The sequence below is a fragment of the Rhincodon typus genome, unplaced genomic scaffold, assembly GCF_021869965.1.
Source record: "Rhincodon typus isolate 14 unplaced genomic scaffold, sRhiTyp1.1 hic_rhity00001462, whole genome shotgun sequence".
NCBI lineage: Eukaryota > Metazoa > Chordata > Chondrichthyes > Orectolobiformes > Rhincodontidae > Rhincodon > Rhincodon typus.
The window spans coordinates 1-24,034 of NW_025967100.1; the positions used below are offsets into that span (position 1 = coordinate 1).

General features: G+C 40.3%; 1 protein-coding gene across 1 annotated transcript; it reads right to left on the reverse strand.

Moving 5' to 3' along the window:
* On the reverse strand, window positions 1–23,082 carry LOC109922607 (EH domain-containing protein 3). The gene is made up of 4 exons (XM_048592573.1): window positions 22,961–23,082; window positions 22,093–22,505; window positions 7,679–7,843; window positions 1–4,929 (listed from the first exon to the last, which is right to left on the reverse strand). Exons 1-4 carry the CDS (start codon window positions 22,998–23,000, stop codon window positions 4,402–4,404), a joined length of 1,146 nt encoding a protein of 381 aa, XP_048448530.1. The 5' UTR covers window positions 23,001–23,082; the 3' UTR covers window positions 1–4,401.
* Between the last annotated feature and the right edge of the window lie 952 nt (window positions 23,083–24,034).

The window sequence follows — 24,034 nt, forward strand, 5'->3', positions numbered from 1 at the left end:
GATGTTTATTAAAGGAAACTGCACATATTTGTACACTGTAAATACAATATTTTATAAATGTACATAGCATATTATTGGCAAAAAAGGACAAATAAGAAAAATGTCAAGATTCTTGGAAGCACAGTTGGAACAAACCCAGGAATGCCACAGAATTTCCAATATACAGTAACTACATGTAAAGGCATGTGTATAATTGCAACATCAGAAATTGGACTATACCATGTTATAGTCCAACAGGTTCATTTGAAAACAAATTTCAAATAAGGCTGCTAGACTGTAACCTGGTGTCATTTGATTTCTGACCTTCTCCACCCCAGTCAACATTGTGGAGGTGCCAATATATTAAAAAAAAAATCACAGTGCACTGTTGTCATTTTCTTCTGCTCATTTTGGCGACTTGCTATCCAAGGTGCCACATTTAAACTTATGCGCCAACATACATGAAAAAAGTGAATGATCATGACTTTAAGAAGTTCAATAAGTGTGCAAGTTGGACATTCAACTGATCATAACTGATGCTGATCTTTAGTCTTCCAACTCAGTAGTGAGGTAACAAACCCTTAAAAGTGCAAATAGGGGAAAATCAGTACTCTTGACAGACCACAGTAAATTGCCCCCAAATGTTAGTAAGTTGGAACTTTTGAGAAAAACAGAAACAGAAATTTAGTATGTTTGATCCACTAGGAATTTTGAACTCAATGCACTCAGGATAGTATAATCTTGCATGTGTACACATCTAATTTCTACCAATATCACTTACAGGATCAAGTGGATTGGGGACAAAAAAAAAAAAATAAAAAAAAAAGGACACATCACTAAAGCAGCTTAGCACCCAACCCATTTTGAAATTTGGGCCCAAAAGAGAGTATAAATGGAGAACAGTCTGTTTGAACCGAATGCTGGGAGAAGACAAATTTTAGGAAGCGTAACCAGTCAAAATGAGCAAAAGCCATGAAGGTGCAACACAATTTTACAACAGGCATACATTTAAAAAAAGCCAAAAGTAAGCCACAGCAAAACAGAGGAAAGCGTATCCCCCATTCAACAGTACACAGTTTCCTTAAAATCTGGAAGATAATCAGTAGCTTTTTGCTCCATACAAAGTTGACAAATTCAGTAGCAATCTCTTTTCACAAACAACAACTTAAAGCAAAGACAGCTCACTAGTCCAATGTTTAACCCTATTGTACTAGAGTATTTCACATTAAAAAGGTATCATTTCTTTAGCAGTACACTTTATGGAAGACAAAAATTCTCTTACATCCTTACTAAAATGAAAACCAGGGATCCACATGCAACAACAGCCCCAAGGAACTGCTCAATTAGTTTACACTAGAGTTTGTGGAAAGTAGCGTTAGGCATTTGCTGATGGTCAAAAGATTAAACCATCATTCATTAATCCTTGAATTTTACTGGAGAACAATAAAAAGCAAAGAAAACTGGAGAAAGTGTCTTTTGTGAAAACATCCCATGCTGTCTATTTGTGGTGGGTTTTGGAGAATACATTAAACACTTTCTTTTGACGTAGTAACCAAAGGAAATCTTAGCTCTTAATGTGCATGACTTACAAAAATGACTAAGCAGCATGGATTCCTTTAGAGGAAGCAGGAGTGTGTGACTCTAACTGAACTGGTTATGTATAGGATTCCGAAGTTGTCCTACATTTTTACCAAAGGTCACATTAATTATTTCGATCACATGGATGTATGAAAACTAACTGGAAAGTGCTTATATCATACATTGCTGGGCAAACAATAAAAAGGGCACAAGTATATGTCCTGATTCAGACTCAGGTGAACTGACCTCAAGTCATGTTACAATCAGCGCTGATGGCTCCCTGAAGAGCTTAAATCAGTGTCACCCAAGTAAGTGCTGGAGTACTTTATTACAGTGCTGAAGAATTGTGTTAGTAGCTAGTTCAGACACCTACTCAGGAGATCAAATGCACCTGGTGGCAGTCTTCAAAACATCTAGAGAAAAAACCCAACTGTGCATTATAAAAAAAGGAGGCATTTTTGGTGATCTTTTCCTAGCACGTGGATCGCACAGATCTCCACTATAGTGTTAGGCTAACCCAGCTATCACAAACATCAAATAGCACAAAACATGTAAAAAGATAAAGATAATCTATTTAATTAGCCTGCATTTTCTACAGACTCCTTACAACCATACCATCCAAATACTCAGATACTCAAATTAGTGGTCCTGCAAAAACAACGTAATTTCTTTTGACCCTGTCCATCCAACTACAAAAAGTTCCCTTAGGATTTACTTCAAAAGCTCCACATGCAGAGTACTGATTGTTCAAATTTCTGGTTCTTCCCTCTGCCACCAAAACATCCAAAAGAAACTCCCCACTTCTGGAATTCCAATGGGAACCTTAAATCATTGATAATCTGTAGTTAAATTGAAAAAGGATTCTATATTTGAAATTTAAAAACAAATGGTTCAAAGTGATGCAAGAGGTTAACGTTCCCACAAATCCCAATTCCAATACTGATTATCCAAAAGTCAAAGTCTATTATTCACATTGATGTAATCATGTCAGCAGGGAATTGACAACGCCCAACGATAACATACAAAACTCCTCGTTTGCTTTCCTCAAGCATTCCTCTTTCAATGAGAGACGTGCATTTTTTCCTCAATTGCACTGTAAATTAGGTTGTGGTGGCGGTGGTGGGGGGGGGCGCGGGTGGAGGTGAGAAGGTGGGGGTCTAGCAATTTTTTCATTCAGCTCAATGTTTGGTGCTTATTTGGGAACATTCCCTTTAGACAACTTCTTGACAAAAGAACTGTAAAATGTAAATATGGACAGCATATTCTCACAAGTTGTAGATTTGCTCAACTTTTAGTAACCACACTAACATTAACTGCTAAGAAATTACAATTTTTCATACAAAAAAAAAGGTGTGTCACAAATCAGTGTTTGGATAGAACATCAGCAAGGCTAATAATTGAAAATGAGGCAGCTTAATATCCACTCAGTAAAGCTCACAAAAATGTACTGTCTCTGGGATTTACTGAATACTTTCAATGTCTTACTACACTGATGCATTAGAGCAATTTTTGACTACTTGAAAAAAAAACAAATTTAGTCACAAAAAAGTCACAATACCATGCAAGCAGTAGTTGGAAACAGTGGTGTAGTTTTCAATATAAACCACAATGGAAGAGATTTTTTTTTTTTTAAAAAAGACAATGCTCAATACGAAGTAAATGTATAATGGCGAGAAATTTTTAAAAATACACAAAGCAGAAAGGATAGGTGACGTGGAAAACAGCTACATGTACACACTCTTAAAAAGGCAAAAAGGTTCAGTGTACCAAGTTACAGCACACTCATGAATGTGCTTTAACTGGAGAATGCATTGTTATCTTGCATGCTTTGCTTCAGTATATAATTGTGCACTGTAAATGCAGGTATACAGAAAATACTTAAATATACCACTATACAATTCAGAGTTCTTCATACACTAGAGTTAAGTTACAACATTGGCAAAGAAAAACTGAACCAGTCTTACTTTATACAGTTACCATACAAGCCACAAAATTAATCTACAGTTACAGACAAGTCACAGCAAAGTTACAAATTAAAATGACTCAGCAAAATAGGAACTTTCCCACAGGACAAGGTAAAGTCTCCAAAACTTTCAGTGTACAGAAAGTCCTGCAAATACTTTCATACATACCAACACTTGGTTTGACACTGGATGGGTTCTTTGAATATTTGCAATATCCACCCACCCACCCAAAAGATCATTGAACAAGTAAAACACCAAACCATGATTCAGAAGCTGCAAAAAAAAAAAAAAAAAAGGAAGGCCACAAAGCAAACTGCATTTAGAAAAACATCTATTCTTCAAGGGGAAAACAAACTAGTCTGGGGTTTTTGAAAAAGGGCTAACGCTAGTTATTCAATACAGTGCTAAACATGGATAAAATAAAATTCCAGCTTCCTGATAAGAACGGACAACTTGAAGTTCTGTAAGACCCCTTGTATTCAAGGTGACATCTTTGTTTTATTTTGAAATAGAAAGAGTGTAGAAATGAACAAAATGATGGGTTAACTTGCCTTTAAGATAATGATAAATTAGGCAATATGTTACCTTTAAAACTTGGATTTGCTGCTTCTGAAACATTAAATTTAGTGATAGAAAAATGCCCAGGAATGCAATGGTATACAATGGCCTCAGGTTACAACATGCTCTTTTATTAAAAAAAGAAATACTTTCTCCGATCATATTTTCCTGATAACATTTTTCTGGAATACATGTTTCAATTAAAATTTGCATTTCTCCCATCATTTTGTCTGCCTGCCTAACTTCGGTATCAAGACTTTAAAACTGTCCACTTCCCAGCCTTTATCCTCCATCTCCCTGAAGATGACAATCACTACTCCGATCACTCAACCAGCTTTCTCTTTGATGGTGGAATCAAATGCTGTGGAATTTCACTGGGTAGTTCGTGACCTTCTAGTTTGACCTTAATTAAGTGATTAGCCAATGCAAACTCCTCATCATCCAACATACCATCCTTATCTATGTCTGCCAGCTTCCAAATTTTCCCTAGCACAGTGTTTGGAAGCTTGGACTTTACCATCTCCTTCTTTGCATTTGCCCCTGTGACTTTCCCATTGATAGGAGAGAGGGTGTAGAAGATCTCGTCATAGCTTGGTTTGTCTCTGATCACAACCCATTCCAGGTCATCAATGCCCTCACCAGCTCCTTCACCGTATCCATGTCCAAATGGGCCATTTATCGTGCCTTCAAAGGCCCCACCTTTCACAGTTTGGGCAGGCCGCTGGGTTTCTTCCTGACGTACTAGGATCATGAGCTGAGCAATGTCATTTCCCAACATGTCATCGACTGTCTCCAAAAGTTTAAGCTTCAGTGGCTGAAACTTGGCAAAATCCTGTGCCTGCAGTAGGTCCTGAAATCAAAAACAGGATGTAATTAACTTGAGCATTGAGGATTCCCTGCTCGTGCATAAAGAGCAGACAAGTTCTGATTTGTACCAAAAGGACACATACCAAGAGAACTATAATCAGTTCGGAAATTAAAATCTTACACTTGGGCCATTACCTATACCAGTGTATGATATTTCTGATTGCAGTGTTTGTCTCTCACAAATACTATACACTATCACTAGTTTTGATCCATAGCTCAATCCAATTGTTGCTGAAATACCTTTATCACTTTCTTGGATTTTGCCTGACCAGACTCCCATCTTGGTCCCACTATAAACTTTAGTTCATTCAAATCTCTGCATTCTGTAAACTTACTGTCAATTCAACGAAAGAATATTCAACTTTGTCCTGATGCACATGGTTTTCCTAACATGGAGATCTTCTGCAGCCTACAGACATAAACTGGCAGAAATCAATTTTGTTGGTTGGGAAGGAGGCAGAGGCAGTGAGGAAGGCAGAGGAGTGGGTATATCTAGGAATTTAGCACAGATGGGAAAAAAAAAGGTGCTTCCAGTAAGCTTTACTGCACAAAAGAAAAGCAAACAGTGCACCGAGGAGGGAGCTCAAGGAAAGACAAGAACGTTTTCAACTACTTTTCAGCACACGATTTCCAATTTTGTGCAGGTTAAATCAGAAACTGGTACGTTGAGAAAATAATTATATTGCTTCATCATTATAAAGATCACTGGCGTTGCTAAAACAATTTGGGAGGTGTAGCTTGTATTAATTATAATTAGCATATATTAGATATGGCAGGGCAGGTGATATGCTGCCATTGTTGAATGTGGGAGCTTTTAGATGATCCAGTATGACCTAGGACATGGGGGTGCTGGTATTGAACTGGAGTGGACAAAGTCAGAAGTCACAACGCCGAGTTATAGTTCAGCAGGTTTATTTGAAAGGTGATGTTAGGTGATGAGGGATCAGCGCTCCGAGAGCTTGTGATTTCAAATAAACCTGTTGGAATATAACCTGGTATCATGTGACTTCTGACAGTGTGATCCAGGGCAAAGCTATCTGCAGGAGTGTCAGCTCAGTTAGGGAGTTGAAGGCTTAGCTGCAAACACTACGGCACAAGGGGACCTAGAGGACGGGAGTCTCAGACTTTGCTATTATCCAACATGTTTGAGGTTTTCTCTACTTTTACAGATGAGCTAACTGGTCATGTCAGCATCATACAAGGAAGTCATTCAAGGGAAGGGAATAAGATGGATTGTGTGATAGGAGAGGAATCATGCAGTAATCTGATTTGCCATGATCTAATTGAATGGTAGGATAAGTCAAGCAGGCAGCGTGGCTAACTTTGGCTCCTAATTCACATACGCATGTGTACGCTGAAAAAATCAGCGCTTTTAGAAGCCAAAAGAACTGCAGATGTTGGAAATCAAATTGCTGGAAATGTTCTGCAGGTCTGGCAGCATCTGAGGAGAGAAAGCGGAGTTAGCACTTCAGGTCCAGTTACCCTTCCTCTGAACTGATGGTAACTAGGAAATAGTTGCTTTTTATGCAGGACCTAGGCAGAGAGGGGGGCAGGAGTAAATGATAGGTGGAGATACAGCACAAGAAGAGAGAGAAGAACAGTTGGACAGACAAAAGGAGTGGATAACGATCAGCCTAGGAGAACAATTAGCAGCGAACAATGGTTTGTGTGTAATAGTAGACCATGTGATAACAAGGCCCGGTGTGGGGGGTTTGGGGCGAAAGACGTGGGAGGAGGTACCTCAAGCCCTAAAACTGTGACTCAATATCGAGTCCAGCAGACTGTACGGTTTCCAAGTGGAAAATGAGATGCTGTTCTTCCAACTTGTTCTAAGCTTCACTGGAGCACTGCAGCAAGCATGAGATTCAGGTTGGCCAGGGAACAAAAACAAAAAAGGTGGTGTTGAAGTGGCAGGCAACTGGAAGTTCATTTTTGCAGAATGTTGGTGCTTTTACTAGATTAAATAATTTTGCTGATAGCTATCACTATTCAATACAGATGAAATCCCTACAGCAATTCTAGTTTCTTGCCAATGTTTAAAAAACAGATTTTTAAAATCTTCAAAATCAACAGTAAAAAAAATGAGTTATTAGAAAGCACTTAATCAGGGGATGAGATACATTAGGTGAATTTTAATTTCACAGCCTTGACTTATTTAAAAAAAAGTCTAGCAACAGCTGCTAGCTTCGCCTGTGAACTCACCATCCCATGCCAAACATTAATTAGTCTTGAATTGATTGGTTCTCTGGGGCAACAAACAGTTGGCCGTCAGCCACATTTCTGTGGGTCTAGAATCACATGCAAGTCTGACTGGGCAAGGACAGATTTCTTTTGTAAAAAAAGGACATTAACAAATTAGATGGATAATAACTGAATGGTTACCCAGTTGCCACATTTTTACAGGAATGAACAAAACAAGTTTATAACAGTGGTGCTAATGTTGCATCTGTGGCAATGTTGGACTTTTGAAAAAAAAAGGAAGAAATGAATAAACATCGCTTAAGACTTTGAAAAAAGTATTTATCAAATATACAATGATAAAATTAGGACAGTGTGCGACGACTTAAGCTGTTAATACTTAACAAGCAAGATTACAGAGCAAGTATACAAAATTGTCAAAAGTGTATAATCAGACAAACACATTCAATACAAGGATGCCAGCTTCCAATACATTTGGCTCATAGGTACTGTGCTAGTAACAGCAATATTAAAGAATGTTAATAAACTGTTACCTGCATTTTCTTAATGTTAGGAAAATCCCCAGGGGAGATCTGATGCTCTCGTTCAATCCTGGCATAAATATCTCCAAGGCTGTTAATTAGTTCTTTTTTCTTGCTGTCCTTGCCAAACACAGATGGCATCTCTTTTCGTAAGGCACTGATGATGTAGGCATGAACCTGGGAACAGGAAAAACCATGGCAAATTAATTGTATTTCACTTGTACAAGTACTCAAATCCCCATTTGACAACAGAAGATGGGGAATTTCTCATTTTTGGTGTAATACAAGTACCATAGTAGCATCCAGAGGTTACAAGTTCAATACCATCACAGCAAATAAAAAAAATGCAAACCTATCCTCAAACGACAAATCACAGAAGTTCCATTGAAAACTTCATCATTGACTAATTTAGTCAGGATGGGAGTCTGAAACTCGTACTCAATCTGGTCTGCACATTACTCTAGCTCTCACTTTGTAACTACCTCAAATACCTTCTGAAATGAGTCTCATATTCTAACCACAAAAGATTTAAAAAAGATTAGAAAAGAACTAAATCAGAAAAATTCTAATGGTAACGACCCAGAAAATCATGTCAATCATCAACACATTTGTTTCCTTTAATGGGGGATTTTTCGCACTGTGGTTGATGGGTCTGTTCAATTTCATGTATTTCTGCTCTTATTTCTCAAAAGTAGGATAGATATCCACCAGTCCATAAATTATGTCTCCTCCTGCTCCATTTTCACTGTCACTAGCCCAATGTTCTCTCTTTACATTTCTCTATCAGAATTCCAAAGCAGAACAGCAATGATACCCTGGCACACTCTTCAGTCACCCCCAACTTCCCTCTTTTCTATAGCAGCTTTCCGTGCAAGTATTAAGAATTCACTAGTGAGATCAATGATGCATTGGTTTCAATTTTCCAAAGCTCCGTCAGTTCAGGGACATTCTCTAAATGTTCTCAGCATCCCGGCCTTGCCTCTCCATGCTTTTATGCATTGGCATCTCAGCTGGAGTTTAAGAAGATTCTCTGCACCCTGGGGGCTGCTATGACTTCTATACACTGGAGAAGTCTAGTGATCCTGCTACATTCCAGAGTCCAAATGTCTTACAAGGCTACTTACTGGGGGAGGAGGGCCACCCACTGTGACCAGGATTGATAACAGTTGCTGAGGCTAGGAGCAGATACAATGCTACATGAAGTTTGACCAGGGCTATGGTGGAGCAGACAAAAAGATACAGTTCTGATGCTTGCAGCAGTGTAGTGGAGTCCTGCAAAATACCAGACAGAATGCTCGTGGCAGTTGGCAGTATTGCTCTGAGCCAGGAGGCTGGGGTTCAATGCTACAGAGGTGTATCATAACATCTCTGAAGAGGTTAATTAGAAAAAGTTTCTATACTCTGGACTGGCTGTGTCACACCATCCTAATATATTGTGCTCTGTACAACTGGAACAGGTAATAAGGGAATAACAGTTAGAGGAACTCAGAGCATGGAGCAGTCTTCATGAAGAGGATGAGCAGGAAGAGCCTCACCTTGTGCCTGACTCAGCCTGTAGTTTGGCACTGTGAGCCAGTCAGGATGTAACTGACACCCAGTTCCAGCGGATGAGAACTGGATGAAGTTACACAATACTTGTTGCTCAGCATGCAAATAATTAGCTTTTATTCCAGATAAGACAACTTGCTCCCTGTACACTTCTGGAGTTTGCTAGCAAGTTAAGTCTTCCATATTGTTTGAAGGCTCACCTGTATGTGTACATCCTCCAGTGAAGAATGAAGATTATAGCTCACAATCAGCATTGGGGATAGAGTAGTAATGACCTAGAGAGGTAGCAGGATGCAATGCAGCTAGGAATGGGTGTGCTGTGTGACCTGGTGGCCAAACAGCAATGAAGGCAAGACCTGCCAAATATTTCAAGTACTTTTTGTACCTTTATATCGCACCATCCTTTATGGGGAGGCAACAGCCTAGTAGCACAATTAATGGACTGTTAATTCGGATGCCCAAGTTAAATGTTCTGGGGACCAGGGTTCGAATCCCACCATGGCAGATGGTGGAATTTGAATTCAAACAAATCTGGAGTTAGGAGTTTAATAATGATGACGACAATTGGCAGAAAGCCCATCTGGTTCACCCATGCCTTTTTGGGAAGGGAACTGCCATCCTTACCTGGTCTGACCCACAGCAATGTGGTTGATTCTTAACTGCCCTCTGTGTTGGGCAATTAGGGATAGACAATAAATATTTGTCTAGCCAGCGATGCCCTCATCTCATGAATGAATGAATTAAAAAAATGGAATCCTTGCAATAGTGGGATGTGCCAGAGTGGATATTGGTGGACAGCACATCCCCAGAAATGGAAAGAGTGAAACTAAGGGAGAAAAGAATCAGATGAACCAGGCGAGAAGGATGGAAATTGGAAGCAAAAACAAAGCTTCACTTTCCCATTTCTGGACAAGAACATCATTGGGAGGGGTGTGGGTGGAACTGAAAAGTTGTGGGTGGGCACTCAAGTGGCTGTGGACTGTTCCATATATCCTGCAGACAGGCATAACTGGGATTCACATCAGTATCCATGATCACACCTTTGACTTGGACAGGAAAGGTGTGCAAATAAGTGTTATTGGAAGCTTGGGGTCATGCTTATGATCACAAAGCATTGTGAGAATTGCACACTCCACAACAAAAAAAAAATTGTTAGCATTACAAATTAATGCAAAAGCATAGCAGAATTCCGATTAATATTACTTCCCTTACTACAAGTGATGAGTGATAAATTCAGGCTCTTTTCATATTTAGAATGTTCCAGGAACTAATATGCATCCCAAAGGAAACTGCATCTGCTGGGATGTTTGACATTGAGCTTGCAGATCACCAAATTAGCAAGCCAGCTGAACTTCAACAAAAGTTTGTCCAAGAACAACAAGTTAGGCATTGCATACTCTTAATACCTGACTAGATACGGGGAGATTTCACAGCCAGATTTTAGACTAAAGGCAATTGTGACCGGGTCATTATTTCTAACAATGAAATCAGCAATATTTTTCAAAGTAAAGGGACAGAGAAAGAAAAACCCTTACAGGTAGGCAATTTGTTAAAGCACACAAAATGGCCAAAAAGTGTCCATTCTTTACAACATATGCAAAAGCCAACAAGTTCTGAAAGCTAAAAATCAAGGCTTGTGGCAAGTTTGATCTCTTCAATGCCCAGAAGTACCAGCTATCAAGTTTGGCTTCATGTGTATTGGTAGCCTTCTTGCTTCTTTCAAAAAAGTCTTGAATGCCTGAACCGAGTCAGTCATACAGCTATACAGCCCAGTCTGTTGAACAAAATGCACCACAGATTAGCCCCATAATTTCCCCACAGGATCTCAGCACACAGGCACATATCAGTTTATTTCCTCCCTGACTTTAGAACTGGAGAAATTATCACCTGGTGTCAAACTTGAGATCCTTATGTACACAAGCAAAACATATTGTGGATGCTGGAAACTGGCAATAAGAGCAAAAGCTGGAGAAGCTTAGTTCTGGCAGTGCCTAGGGAAGGGGTTGGGTTGGGCGGGGCGCTGGTGAGGAAGAGGGAGAATATGTTGAGGTAGGGGATAAGGAAGATGGAGTAAACTTAGAGTCTGAAGTGACTGATCAGAACTTTAAAAAAAAAAAAAAGAAAAAAAAGTCTGGAATTCTTATTTTTAAATGCTGTTGACAGATGGGGAGGACAAATCACTTCCACTGTTACTGTTCTGCAGGAACCATTCCATGTGCAACATCCTGATTCAATCCTGTCACTCCCAACATTTCCTCTGCACCATGGCACCTTCCCAGGCAGTGGCACATGGCCTAACACTTGCTCTTTCCCTTTCTCTTCTCACTGCCCAAGGCTCTGCACATACTTCCCAGATGAGGCAGTGTTTTATCTGAACATTCAATTTGGTTTACTGTATTCACTGTTCACAGTGTAGTCTCCTATACATTGGCAAGGCCAAATGCAGACTGGGTGAATGCTTTGCCTGTAGCAATGATCCCACCTTATAGTTGCTTGCCATTTCAAGAAAAGAATCTTATTCCTATGCCAGCAATTCCACCTAGGGCCTGTGTTCCAATGAAGTTCAAAGCAAACTGGAGGAACACCACCTCATTTCCCAATTGGGGACTTCACATCCTCCAGGACTTCAGTTAGAGTTCCACAACTTCAGCATATGACCTCTCTCCTCCATTTTGATTACCTACTTCATCCTGTTGGCTTTCCTTTCAGTACAGCAGACCTATTTTCTTCCCATGTACCAGTATCAGCACTCCCTTTCAAACTTTGTAGTTTTGTTCTGGGCAGCTTCACCATCTGTTCCATTCACTTCCTCCCACTTTGTCACCAGCATTCAAGAACAACCCCCCACCATTTCCCAATTTTTTACGTTCTGAAGAAGTCATATTGAACTCTAGAACTTAATAGCTGTTTCTCTCCACTGATGCTGCCAGACCAGCTAAGTTTCTTCAGCATTTTGTTTTTGTTTCCAAGATCCTAGTGTTCTGTAGGATTCTATTTGGACAGTGGGATGTGCCTTTATGCACTGATCCTTAACTTCTTTTAAAACTAGGAGAAAAGAAATGAAATCTCGTTCCCCGCCCCCCCTCCACTGACACCCTCATCCGAACTTGTCCTCACCCTCAACAACTTCTCTTTCAATTCCTCCCACTTCCTACAGACAAAGGGGGTGGCCATGGGTACCTGCATGGGCCCAAGTTATGCCTGCCTCTTTGTAGGATACATGGAACAATCCCTCTTCCAAAGCTACACTGGCCCTATCCCCCACCCCTTCCTCCATTACATCGATGACTGTATCGGGGCCGCCTCGTGCTCCCGAGGAGCTCAAACAGTTCATCCACTTCACTAACACCTTCCACCCCAACCTTACGTTCACCTGGACCATCTCTGATACCTCTCTCTCCATCTCTGGCATCCACCTGGAAACCGATATCCATTTCAAGCCTACCGACTCCCACAGCTACCTGGAATACACCTCCTCTCACCCACCTTCCTGCAAAAAAGGCCATACCCTATTCCCAATTCTTTCGCCTCCGCCGCATCTGCTCCCGAGAGGGGCATTCCACTCCCGGACATCCCAGGTGTCCTCATTTTTCAAGGACCACAACTTCCCCTCCACAGTGGTCGAAAACGCCCTCGACCGTGTCTCTCGCAACTCATCCCCTCCTCGCAATAACAAACAAAACAGGATTCCCGTCGTATCACCCACCAACCTCCGAATCCAATGCATCATCCTCCAACACTTCCACCATCCGCAATCTGACCACACTACCAAAGACATTTTTCCCTCTCCACCCTTATCTGCTTTCCAGAGGGACCACTGACTCCCTTGTCCGCTCCACACTCCCCTCCAGTCCCACCATCCCCGGCACTTTTCCCTGCAACCGGAGCAAGTGCTACACCTGCCCCTACACCTCCCCCGTCACCCCCGTCCCAGGCCCAAAGACGACTTTGCACATCTGCTAGTGTGGTATACTATATCCACTGTTCCCGTTGTGGCCTCCTCTACATGGGGAGACCAAGCGGAGGCTTGGGGACCACTTTGCAGAACACCTACTCTCGATTCACAACAAACAACTACACCTCCCAGTCATGAACCATTTCAACTCCCCCTCCCACTCCTTGGACAACATGTCCATCCTGGGCCTCCTGCAGTGCCACAATGATGCCACCCGAAAGCTGCAGGAACAGCATCTCATATTCCGCTTGGGAATCCTGCAGCCCAAGGGTATCAATGTGGACTTCACAAGCTTCAAAATCTCCCCTCCCCCGACCACATCCCAAAACCAGCCCAACTCGTCCCCACCCCCATCTCCTACCCACTAACCTCATCCCACCTCCTTGACCTGTCTGTCCTCCCTGGATCAACCTATCCCCTTGTTAACTCCCCACCTACACTTACCTTTACTGGCTCCAACCCCGCCTCTTTGACCTGTCTCTCCTCTCCACCCATCTTCTCCTTTATCCATCTTCTCGCCACTTCCTCCTCTCTCCCTATTTATTTCAGAATCCCCTTCCCCTCCCCCATTTCTGAAGAAGGGTTTCGACCCAAAACGTCAGCTTTTCTGCTCCTCTGATGCTGCTTGGCCTGCTGTGTTCAGCCAGCTCTACACCTTATCTCAAAAGAAGTGAACATGCTTTTAGACAGAATTAAAAAGAGTTTTGTATACCTTCAATATTTAATTAAATGGACAAGGAGAACTGGTGAATACAGGTATGGTGGAAGATTAATAGAAAGTCAGATTAGCTGCCTAGGAAGCATGCATCAAGTATAAATCTTTTGGATTTCAATTCAAGTCAAGGGACTGTTAGGGATTGGCAGGAATGTAGACTAAGTTCCATTTCCAAAATTTAAAAAAAGTACAATTTGAAGCTACACAAAATTAAAATGGTAAAAACAAATAAAACTAAACAACACTATTTTTGGTCACTGAGGCGACAGTAAAGCAGCATTTATTAATGTTAGGTGAGTTTTGAATGGAAGAGAAGAAAATCATATGGTATTTGGGAGCTGCAAAAAGCAATTTAAAAAGTTGAATGAGTGTTGAAATCAGCGCAGGAGGTGCTTTGGTAAAAATTGATAAAGACTATTTAGGCTTAAGTAAAATGAGAGAAAACTGTGGACACTGGCTATCTGAAACAAAAACAGAAATTGCTGGTGACATTCAGCAGGTCAGGCAGCATCTATGGAGAGAAAATTAGAGTTAAATGTAGAGTCCAGTGTTCTGAGGAAGTGTTACCAGACTCAAACGTTCACTCTGCTTTCTTCCCACAGATACTGCTGAGTTTCTCCAGGAATTTCAGTGTTTGTACACATTCAGGTTTATGGTCAGGAAGCATTTATTCACACTGCTAGACTAAAATCTACTGGACAGGGCAACTGAAGTAAATGCTCGAATACTGAAGCAATTTTAAATTGCCATAATGCTTCAAAACAAATGATTGGTTAAATCCACATTCTGACGAGGGAATGAGGCATTTTACAAACATGCATCATTTTCCTGCCACAGGGCAGTCAGGATCTGAAGTAGACTAACCCAGTGGCTCGTTCTCACCTTTACCCTAATAGCACGGCTGTCTTGTAAATCAGCTGTAATATTGCAAACAGAAAAAGCCCAATAGAACTGCAGATGCTGTAAATCAGGAACAACAGCAAAGTTGCTGGAAAAACTCAGCAGGTCTGGCAGCATCAGTTGAGGAAGGGTCACCAGACCTGAAACTTTAACTGATTTTTTTTCCTTTACAGATGCTGCCACACCTGAGTTTTTCCAGCAATTTTTTTTGAGCATATTGCAATCAGACTTGATTTAGATTTTTAAGCTTTGATTTAGCTTGCTCAATTTGGTCGTTTTAGAGACTTTTTACAATGCATGCTACCATAATAATAAGGGCAGGATGCTATTTTGCATTAAAATAGCTGCTTCCAGAAATTAATTGTTGTCACACCACATATCTCACTAATTCAGTTTCAGAACATTAACCACTTGTGTTATAAAGCAGCCACCAGCTAGAAGAGATTGCATTAGAAGTGGTACATCAAATCCTGTAATTTAATTCATAAATCATTGGTTAACAAAAGGTTGGAACGCTCATTCCAACATACATCTTGCCAATTTTAAAATAAGTTCCATTATAATGAGACAAGACACACCCAGGGATTTGTTACGCTGAATCAGGCTTAGGTCTTAAAAAAAGCCAGACAAACTGAAGAATGGAAACTGGCTCATTAAAGTAAGGTGAATATCCGAATACAGTGATCAGAATATGGCATGGATGGTCTCAAATTGACTTTCACCACATTAACAACAAAAGCAGATTTGAATTACTTTTAAAATAAGAGGTCAAGTCCAGAATTGGGTATAGAAGATTCCCAGAACAATTTTTTCCAAAACATATTTGGCCTTGCAGACAGTTGGTGAGGCGGGCAGGGGGGGGCGGTGGGGTGTGGGGTGGCAGGGCACAAGGCAGGTGGAATTCCTCATCTGAGGTTAGGTGAGCTAGCTTTGAACTCTTCTCATCCCCAAAGAATGGTCAGCCTTGAACATAAGTGGCTGATCATGGGCCAATATTTCCAGTGTCCGTCAGCCCAAAAACTAGATGGATATTGTGAAAGCGAATGAGGAATTTTTAAATTCAAAAAAGATAGATTAGGGAAATTAGGCTTAAATCTACTCTCCAAGGAAAATAAGGAGGAGGTGACATTACTGAGGTGTCCAAAATTATGAACAATTTTGACAGTGCAAAAGGAGGAGATTCTGTTTCCACTAGTTAGTATGTCAGTAACTAGGGATCACAATTTCAATCCAATCAGCAAGAGAGCTAGAAGTGAGTGAGAGGAGGACAAACTTCAATTATTAGGATTTGGAATGCACCGCCTGGGAGAGTGGGGGAAGGCAGCTTCTATAGGAGGATAGAAAAGAGCTGGCTATATATTTGAAGCTGATGAATTAAGTGCTACGGAGATAGGGTTGCAGAATTGGACTAGCCGGGTCACACTTTTCACAGAGTACAGACATGAGTCGAATGGCCCCCTTCTGACCAGTAAAATTCTATTACATTTTGATCACAAGTTTGGAAAGATTTCCGAATTAGCACTAGCTTAGAGAATCTGTTCTACACATTGAATAAGAAAAACCTTAAAAATTCTGCCTCTGATAGAGGAAAGACATTGCGAGGCATAACTAATAGGCCAAGTTGTGGCAAAGAGAGAAAATTCCATACAGCTTACAGAGACAAGCCTATGAAACTTGCCAAAATTGCAGTTTGAATTTTTTCCGGTAAAAATGCAGCCCCTTGTAACTGTTCCAGACAGCAAAGTTAGTGAACTGTAGGTTGAGTGTCATATTGCAAAATCTCCAGTAGGTATTTGGTTTATCCAGGTACAGATGAAGTTACTTCAGGTCTTGGTGACAATGTCCAGGAAAAGATGAAAAGAATCATGTAAATCATACCCAGAAGAGAGGCCAAGTGATGACTCAGGTGCCTCTTCATGTAAAGTAGATAAAGTCACAATATACATACCTCAAGGCTAACACCTGTTATTTAAACAGGTAGAAGTAACCTGCTGATCCTTTGGTGGCGAAGACAGGAGAATTATAAATGGGGGAAAATGCTAGAGACTTCACAGTAGAAGGCACAAAAAGCAGATCAAAAATAGTAAGGAACCACATTCACTCTTCTTTTGCAAACATATTTAAAGGCATAGAGTGCGTGCAGACTTTGGGATTGTTGCAAAACCATCCAGTTGAGAAAAATCATTGGGATGGTGGCACAGAACAAACAGGATGCCCAAGAGACTGCAGAACTTAAAAGCCAGTAATTCCCAGGACCTGGTCAGCTTTATTCAGAGTTTGAAAAGATGTGGCTAAGTGACAGGAAACAGAGTATACATAAATGGTGGCTCAGTGGTTAGCACTGCTGCCTCACAGCACCAGGGATCCAGACTGGATTCCACCCTAGGGCAACTGCACAAATGCCATACAGACATCTCCCCATGTCTGCATGAGTTTCCTCCCACATACCAAAGATGTGCAGGTAAGGTGGATTTCCATGTTAAGTTATCCTATAGTATTAAGCGATGTGCAGGCTGGGTGGATTAGCCACAGGAACCGCCGACTTATAGGAATGGGTTGGGTCTGGGTGGGATGCCCTTCAGAGCGTTGGTGTGGGCTTGATGGGCCAAAATTGCCAAAAAGAAAAAAAGAGAGTGTGAGGCAGGAGGCTATGAAATTTGGGATTCCTTAAGTAGGAAAACTTGCCAAAGACCCTTATATTTTAAATACAAAAAACTGGGAAAAAAAAAAAGGTGCAATATGAAAGCCCAACACTGGGTAAGCATATGCATGCATAGTCAGTGGCTACAACAACGATAATGAGCAAATTTGTCCATGTCCTGAGCCAGATCCAAAAAACCACAAATTCAGTAATTGTAATGGCTCAACAAATTTACTACCGGTTAGCAACTGCAGGAAGATCAGCAGTTTTGCAGCAGCACAAGTGTAATTTTGAAGTTTCTATGGAAGGGAATAGTTAGAAGTTGAATTGCCTTGATTTTTAATATTACTGGACAACTCCTCAAAAAAGTTACCATGTATAATTAAGCCAGCCTAAAAAGATGACTCAAAAGACAATTCCCATTATAGAATTAAAAAGTAACTATGGGAAAAATGTAAAACGTAAAACTAATACTCAACACTTCCTTAGTCACTGATCACATATCCCATCATTTTCTAATAAGTCAAATGTAACTTTACCACTAAACACCAAGCAGATCTTAGACCTGAACAGTATACAGCTACAGTTACTTGATTACTAAAACCATCTGCAGAACCACCACACTTGACAACATTTGGAAAAAGGCAGCCAGTAACAGACTTCCTTCAAAAAAGTTAAGAATGCTGAAAGACAGGCAAGAACAAGAGTTAAGTATTTCTAAGGAACAAGTAAACAGGAAAAGAAACTCAAGCTCCGGAAGCTTGATAATTCATTGTAATAATTCATTGTGGTGAAACTGTTCCACTTAAATGCAGGGCACCTTGACCTTTCCAACTCATTTGTAAGAATTATTAAAGTTGATACTCAAAAGAGCATGCTGGATCAAATAAAGACACCTACAATGTTTATTCTGGAGTTTAGGTATAAAGATGCAGGGTGTGAACTCTGAAATTTGAAGCACATTTGTCCAGTGAGTGACATTGCCGACAAGTGCTGACTGGCAGAAGAGAGTGGATAAAAAAGGGTCTTTTTCATGTTGGCAGCCAGTCACCAGTGGAGTTCGACTGGGGTCCGAGCTCCCTACACCATAATTAATTCCATCTAGTGTGCATGTAAAGTGATTACAGCATTGCATGTCCAGGGAGTGCAAGAGTGTAACAAATTGTGGGAAGCTAGGCTCGGCAATCATTATTGGAAGTGCTACCAAATGATTGCTGTGCTTCCACCATCATCTTCATTCTGAACTGCAGTACTAGCCCCTGCTCCCCTCATCCATATTTTGAGCTGGAGATAGGAAGAAGAGACATTCTTTGAAGATCTTTTGGAAAGGGAAGCAAGTAATTTTTGGGTTCAAAGACAAGAACAGATGAGATTGTTCCTGCAGCCCTTTATTTTGGAGAAATCATTTAAAAAAAAGGGGAAGATTGAAACAGAAATCCCTCAGTATGGGAGCAGGCCATTTGGCCCGTTGAGTGCCCAAGGACCTTCACAGCATCCCACCAGACTCACCAGCCTACCCTGCCCTTCCCAGGCTAATCCACCTAGCCTGCACATCTTCGGACTGTGGGAGGAAACTGAAGTACCTGGAGGAATCTCTTGCTGACCCTCACGGGGAGAACAGGCGACTGTCTGTGTGGAGTTTGCACAAAGGTGGAATCGAATCCTGGTCCCTGGCAATATGAGGCAGCAGTGCTAGTCACTGAGCCATGTTTACCGTGCAACGGTAATTGAGTTATGATAAATTTAGACAATGAAAGATGGGTGAAGGCCAGAATGTAGCATAAATAGCAGCCTGGAGGCCAAATAGGGTATACCCCAAGTTGCCGATGCTTTTTAAGAATAAATGTCTCCACATGCAAGACCAAATAACATTATAGAAATAAAAAGCTTCAAAAAAATAAAAAAAAAAACCAACCTTCTGCTTTTAGTAGAATGTGGCCAGCCTCAGTGTTGATTGATTATGTATTGTAATTCCAAGTTTGGGAACATCAAATGGGTCAGAAATTCTTTAGTAACAAAGATATTAATAGGCTGGTATTACAACTATCTTTTAATTAAGATTAGCTTTACCCTTGGAAGTTAACTTTCAATACTTTGTAATATGGAGATGCTACTTTAATTCCGCACAAACAATGGTGAAACTGAAAGGTAGAGTCAGGTTTCACTCAATATCCTAGGGTTGATTTGAAGATCTCGCCCACAGGAAAGCTGTACTTGAAGTGCACTTCAATTGGAGACGGTGTCATATTATCAAGGTCTTAAGGTTTACAACTACAAAGAGGGAAAAAAAAAGGGACTAAAAGAGGTGGTGTGAACAGAAATAACAGAACCATGGGTAACATACCAAGGCAAATAAACACACTGGAATAGCAGTTATGATCCAAAATTGTTGACTTCAAATGTTGAATCTGGATGGTTGTAAAATACCTAATTAGAAGATGAAGTTCTGTTCTTACAGCTTCATTACAGAAGTCTAGGAGGGGGAGAAGTGCTGAGGTAAGGAGTACATGAGAGGTGACCAGAAAAAAAAGTTATGGATGCGCTTGCAGTTACACAAAGCAATCATCTTTTGGACTTCAGACTCCCTCAGAGGAGACCACAACAAAAAGCAGGAAAATACAAAATTAAAAGGAAGACAAGTAAACAGCTCTTTTGCCTGGAAAGAATGTTTTGACATCCTGGATACAGGGGAGGGAGTTAGAAGAGGAGCTTAATTTCTTCTAGAAGAAGAGATGAGATGAGGTGTGGGGAAAGGGGAAAGGTGAGCAGGAAGTATTACCAATGGCCTCCGAATTGCTGGACCAATGAGTGAGTGAGTTCAGCAGCGGTATCATGATGGAGGTGGTGGAAGTGATCTAAAGAGAGGACATGGGAGGGTAGTGGAAGGCAAAGTCAACCTGGTAAGGTTTGGGGAGGAATGGAAAATAGTAAAAAAGTAATGGAAGTAAAAAACTGGGGGAAAAAAGTGGAATGGGCAGGGTCAAGAGGAACCTTTGATGAAGGAACATCATACTGAGGATTCAAAACAATGATGGCGTTGCCAGAAAAGATGCAATGAGAAACAGAGAAACTGGAAAATATCATTGAGACTGTACAGGGAGCAGGATGGAAAGAAGCTCAATGGATGTAGCTCTGGGTGTCAGTGAGGTTAGGAAAGAAATTTGTAAGGCATTTACTACAATCATGTAACTACATAATGGATGGATTAGAATTGTAATTTCCTTTTAATAGCAGGTAAATATTTTATTTTTAATTTCCACATAAGAGTACAAAGAGTTAGGCTATAAACAGATCACACTAGATATGCATGAATACCACATTTTTTTCCCCTTCTCGTGAAGTTATCTATTGCGTTCTGTGCCCATTGTACTACACCTCTACTCATCCATCAACAAAACATTGGTATGTTCCCTCTTCACATTCTTTTTCTGCACCCTCTTTCAAGACACCTTGGAGTCATCTGCTGAACTTTTATTCAGAACATAGGTCTAATGAGTAGGCTATTCAGCGCTTCAAACCTACTCCATTTGAAAAAGATGGCAGATGATCCCATTGTCACTTTCCTACACTTTTTTGCCTGCCTAAATAACTTTACTCCCTTCTCCATCAAAAACACATAACTACCTTGAATAAATTCAATGAGCTACGCTCCATGCTTTCCTGGTGAAAAGAATTCTATTAAAAAAAAATTACAGATGTAAGAGAAAAAGAATTCTCATCTCCATCTTAAAAGGACCTCTCATCCTTAGGGTTCTCCAGCTTATCTCCCATGCAACAGGAAACTCAAGTGCCGAGCAATGACCATCTTAGAGAGAATCAAGCCTTCTTTCCTTGATGTTCGCTGTCCCTTCACTGTTGCTGGGTTAAAATCCTGGAATTCCCTTCTTAAAATACTGCAAGTGCCCTACACCAAATGCTGCAGCAATTCAAGAATGGAGCTCATCTCCACCATATCTAGAAAACCAAGGACGGGTAATAAATACTGGTTGAGCCAATTGCACATCCAAGAAGAAATGAAAGAACCCTTAGTATCCACCCTGTCCAATCCCCATTATGTTGCCTGTGGTTCCATAAAAATACCTCGAACTGCCCAAACTCCAGTGACCGTAGGCCTATCCTACAACCCTTAACCATAAGGCAAGCCATTCATCCCAAGAATGAGTAGAATGAGTCTTTTCTGAACTGCCAACATAAATGTCAGCTTTTTAGAAAGGAGGAAAGCAAAGTTATACACAATAGTCCAGACGGAGTCTTACCAAGACTGTGTGCAACTGACATAAAATTTTGCAATATATCCAATGTCCATGAGGAAGCTAAGATCATCGTATTCAAGAAAAGGTAGCAACCGAGCCATACCCATGCAATTTTAAAATTTGTTCAAATGCGTTGAAAATTATGCTCAAAACTGTGCAGAAAATATGCATTATACATGCTGTTCTTTAAAATTATAAATGGAAAAGCCAGTAGGAAGCATTTGACAACTAAAGCCTTAATCTATAGAGATGGCTTAAAAAGGGATTTCAATGAAGTACACAAAACCTTAATAAAACTCAATTATCAAAAAAGCATAAATAAGACATGAAAGCGGACAAAAATTAAAAACAGGAGATTCAAAGAGTTATTTGAAGAGTATAAAGCCATTCTAGATGCGTTGCATGTGCACAAACCTTTGCAAGACGTGCCCTCTTGATCAGGTCATTGAGTTTTCGTAAAGCAGCATTTCGAGGGAGGCTCTGGATATCTTTGAACAAATCTTGTTCCTCAGCCTCAAAAAGCTTGCGATTGTCTGGAATCAGTAGAGGGTGAGACCAGAACGAGCCAATGTATACCCTTATCACTTCAGGAGTATTGACAATTTTTCCTAAAGACCACATAAGAGCACCATAAACTCTCATTAGCTGCTGGGTCTCAATCTGGTCCGCCTTGTTCAGCACTACACGGATCTTGTCCTCATGATTCTTCAGTGCTTTGATAACTTCAGAGAACTCATCAGAAATATCTAGCTTATGAGCGTCAAACAGAAGGATGATTCGATCAACACGCTCAGCAAACCATTCCAACACTGCAGCAAAGTCATAACCTGAAAGAGACATCAAGTGTGATTAGTTTAGATAATTTTAAGATTACAAAATAAATCACATTAAAAACAGAGGCAGCAGAATATACAGGAATGGAAGAGGAGAGATAGGAAACGGAGAAAGCTAATGATTTGAGTTACAAGAACAAACTTGAATTTAACTTTGATTAAATATTTTTTCTAGACCTCTCACAGCAAATTGAATAGTGTTTTATTACAATTTACAGATTTCATTTAAGCAAAATGCACATTTGGGAAGTTTAATTTTCTGAAAAAAATGCTGCTAAAATCAGTTTATGCAATGCATACATTGGACACAGCTTGCTGTGTCCAATATAGCATCATCAGTAATTTTAATAGGCTGCCCCACCTTCCACAGCAAAAAAAAAGTGGAGACCCCAATGATTTGAAAATGATTGCACCCATGATGTCTTATTCATCCACATTTGCACCTTTACCTCCGGCAATAGTCACACAATGCTCCTCAATCAGCCTCATGCATTGTTCAGTTCTGTGGCACCATTGTTCAATTTCAATCTTAATGCAAACAAATATAAGAGGGTACACAGAAAAATAGGTCACAAGAATTGTTACTGCTGAAATTGCAATGAGGAAAAAAGTGGAAAACTTGTTTCATACCAAAGGTAGCTGTGATTGTGGGAATGAAACTAAATATATTCTAGTGATAACTAGAATTCCATAAGTCAGAAGGTACAAAAGCATCTGTGAATCCTCTAGAACTCAGTTGGAATTCTATGCAGAAGTCTGCATTGTTCCTCAAAAATGACATTGGTTCCTTAGGAAGCCATTTGCTATTTCCAAGTATAAAGGATAGCTCAAAATAAGGGGACTTCAGAATAAGAGTCAGTTTATTTCATCAGCGGAAGGAAATAATTAGGTATGCTTGCTTAAATATACATATGCAAATAACACATTGCTCATCCGGGTTGTAATGTCTTTTCTCTCTGCTTTCCTGTCCAAGGCTAAGTTGGAATTCCACGTAGAAACAGGAGAAAGGAGCTTAACTGTCAATTTACAATTTAAAGAAAAAAAAGTCTTATAGGAATGAACTGGAAGAGACCAATTAGGGCCATCACTAACGTTTGTTACCAGTGGATTTTAAATGGAAATCCCTTATACACAATTATTGACGCACTCAACTTCAGTGGCCTTTCTCACTGCCTTCCATTATGAAAAGAAAACTTCCAATATGTATGCTTATTACATCTTATCTATCCAATAAGGATCAGCCTTGACAAGCTCCTCAGAGTCCCTTATTGCCATTTCAGGCTCTCAGCAGGAAAGTCTCTCCCGGTTCACCTTGCTGGTGAGCCTACATGGCTGCTACAAGGTCAACTTAATCATTAAATCTTTACATCTAATATGTACAGCATTAATTTGCAGAAAGTCATTTTTCTTGATGTTAAATGAGGTACAGTAATTCTGTTGTAGGTCAAGTGGTGTAATTCCATTCAGTTTAAACATTAAGCCTGAAGCCGAAACAATGTTTTGTGCAGCATGTTGTTGAAATT

What these genes read in the sequence shown, in the direction of transcription:
- LOC109922607 (XM_048592573.1), bottom strand. Translation starts at nt 23,000, where the DNA reads ATGAGGCTGATTGAGGAGCATTGTGTGACTATTGCCGGAG. An exon ending in TTGTGTGACTATTGCCGGAG is followed by an intron (nt 22,506 to 22,960) that starts GTAAAGGTGCAA and finishes TGTCTCTTTCAG; the next exon opens with GTTATGACTTTGCTGCAGTG. An exon ending in CTAACATTAAGAAAATGCAG is followed by an intron (nt 4,930 to 7,678) that starts GTAACAGTTTAT and finishes TTTTGATTTCAG; the next exon opens with GACCTACTGCAGGCACAGGA.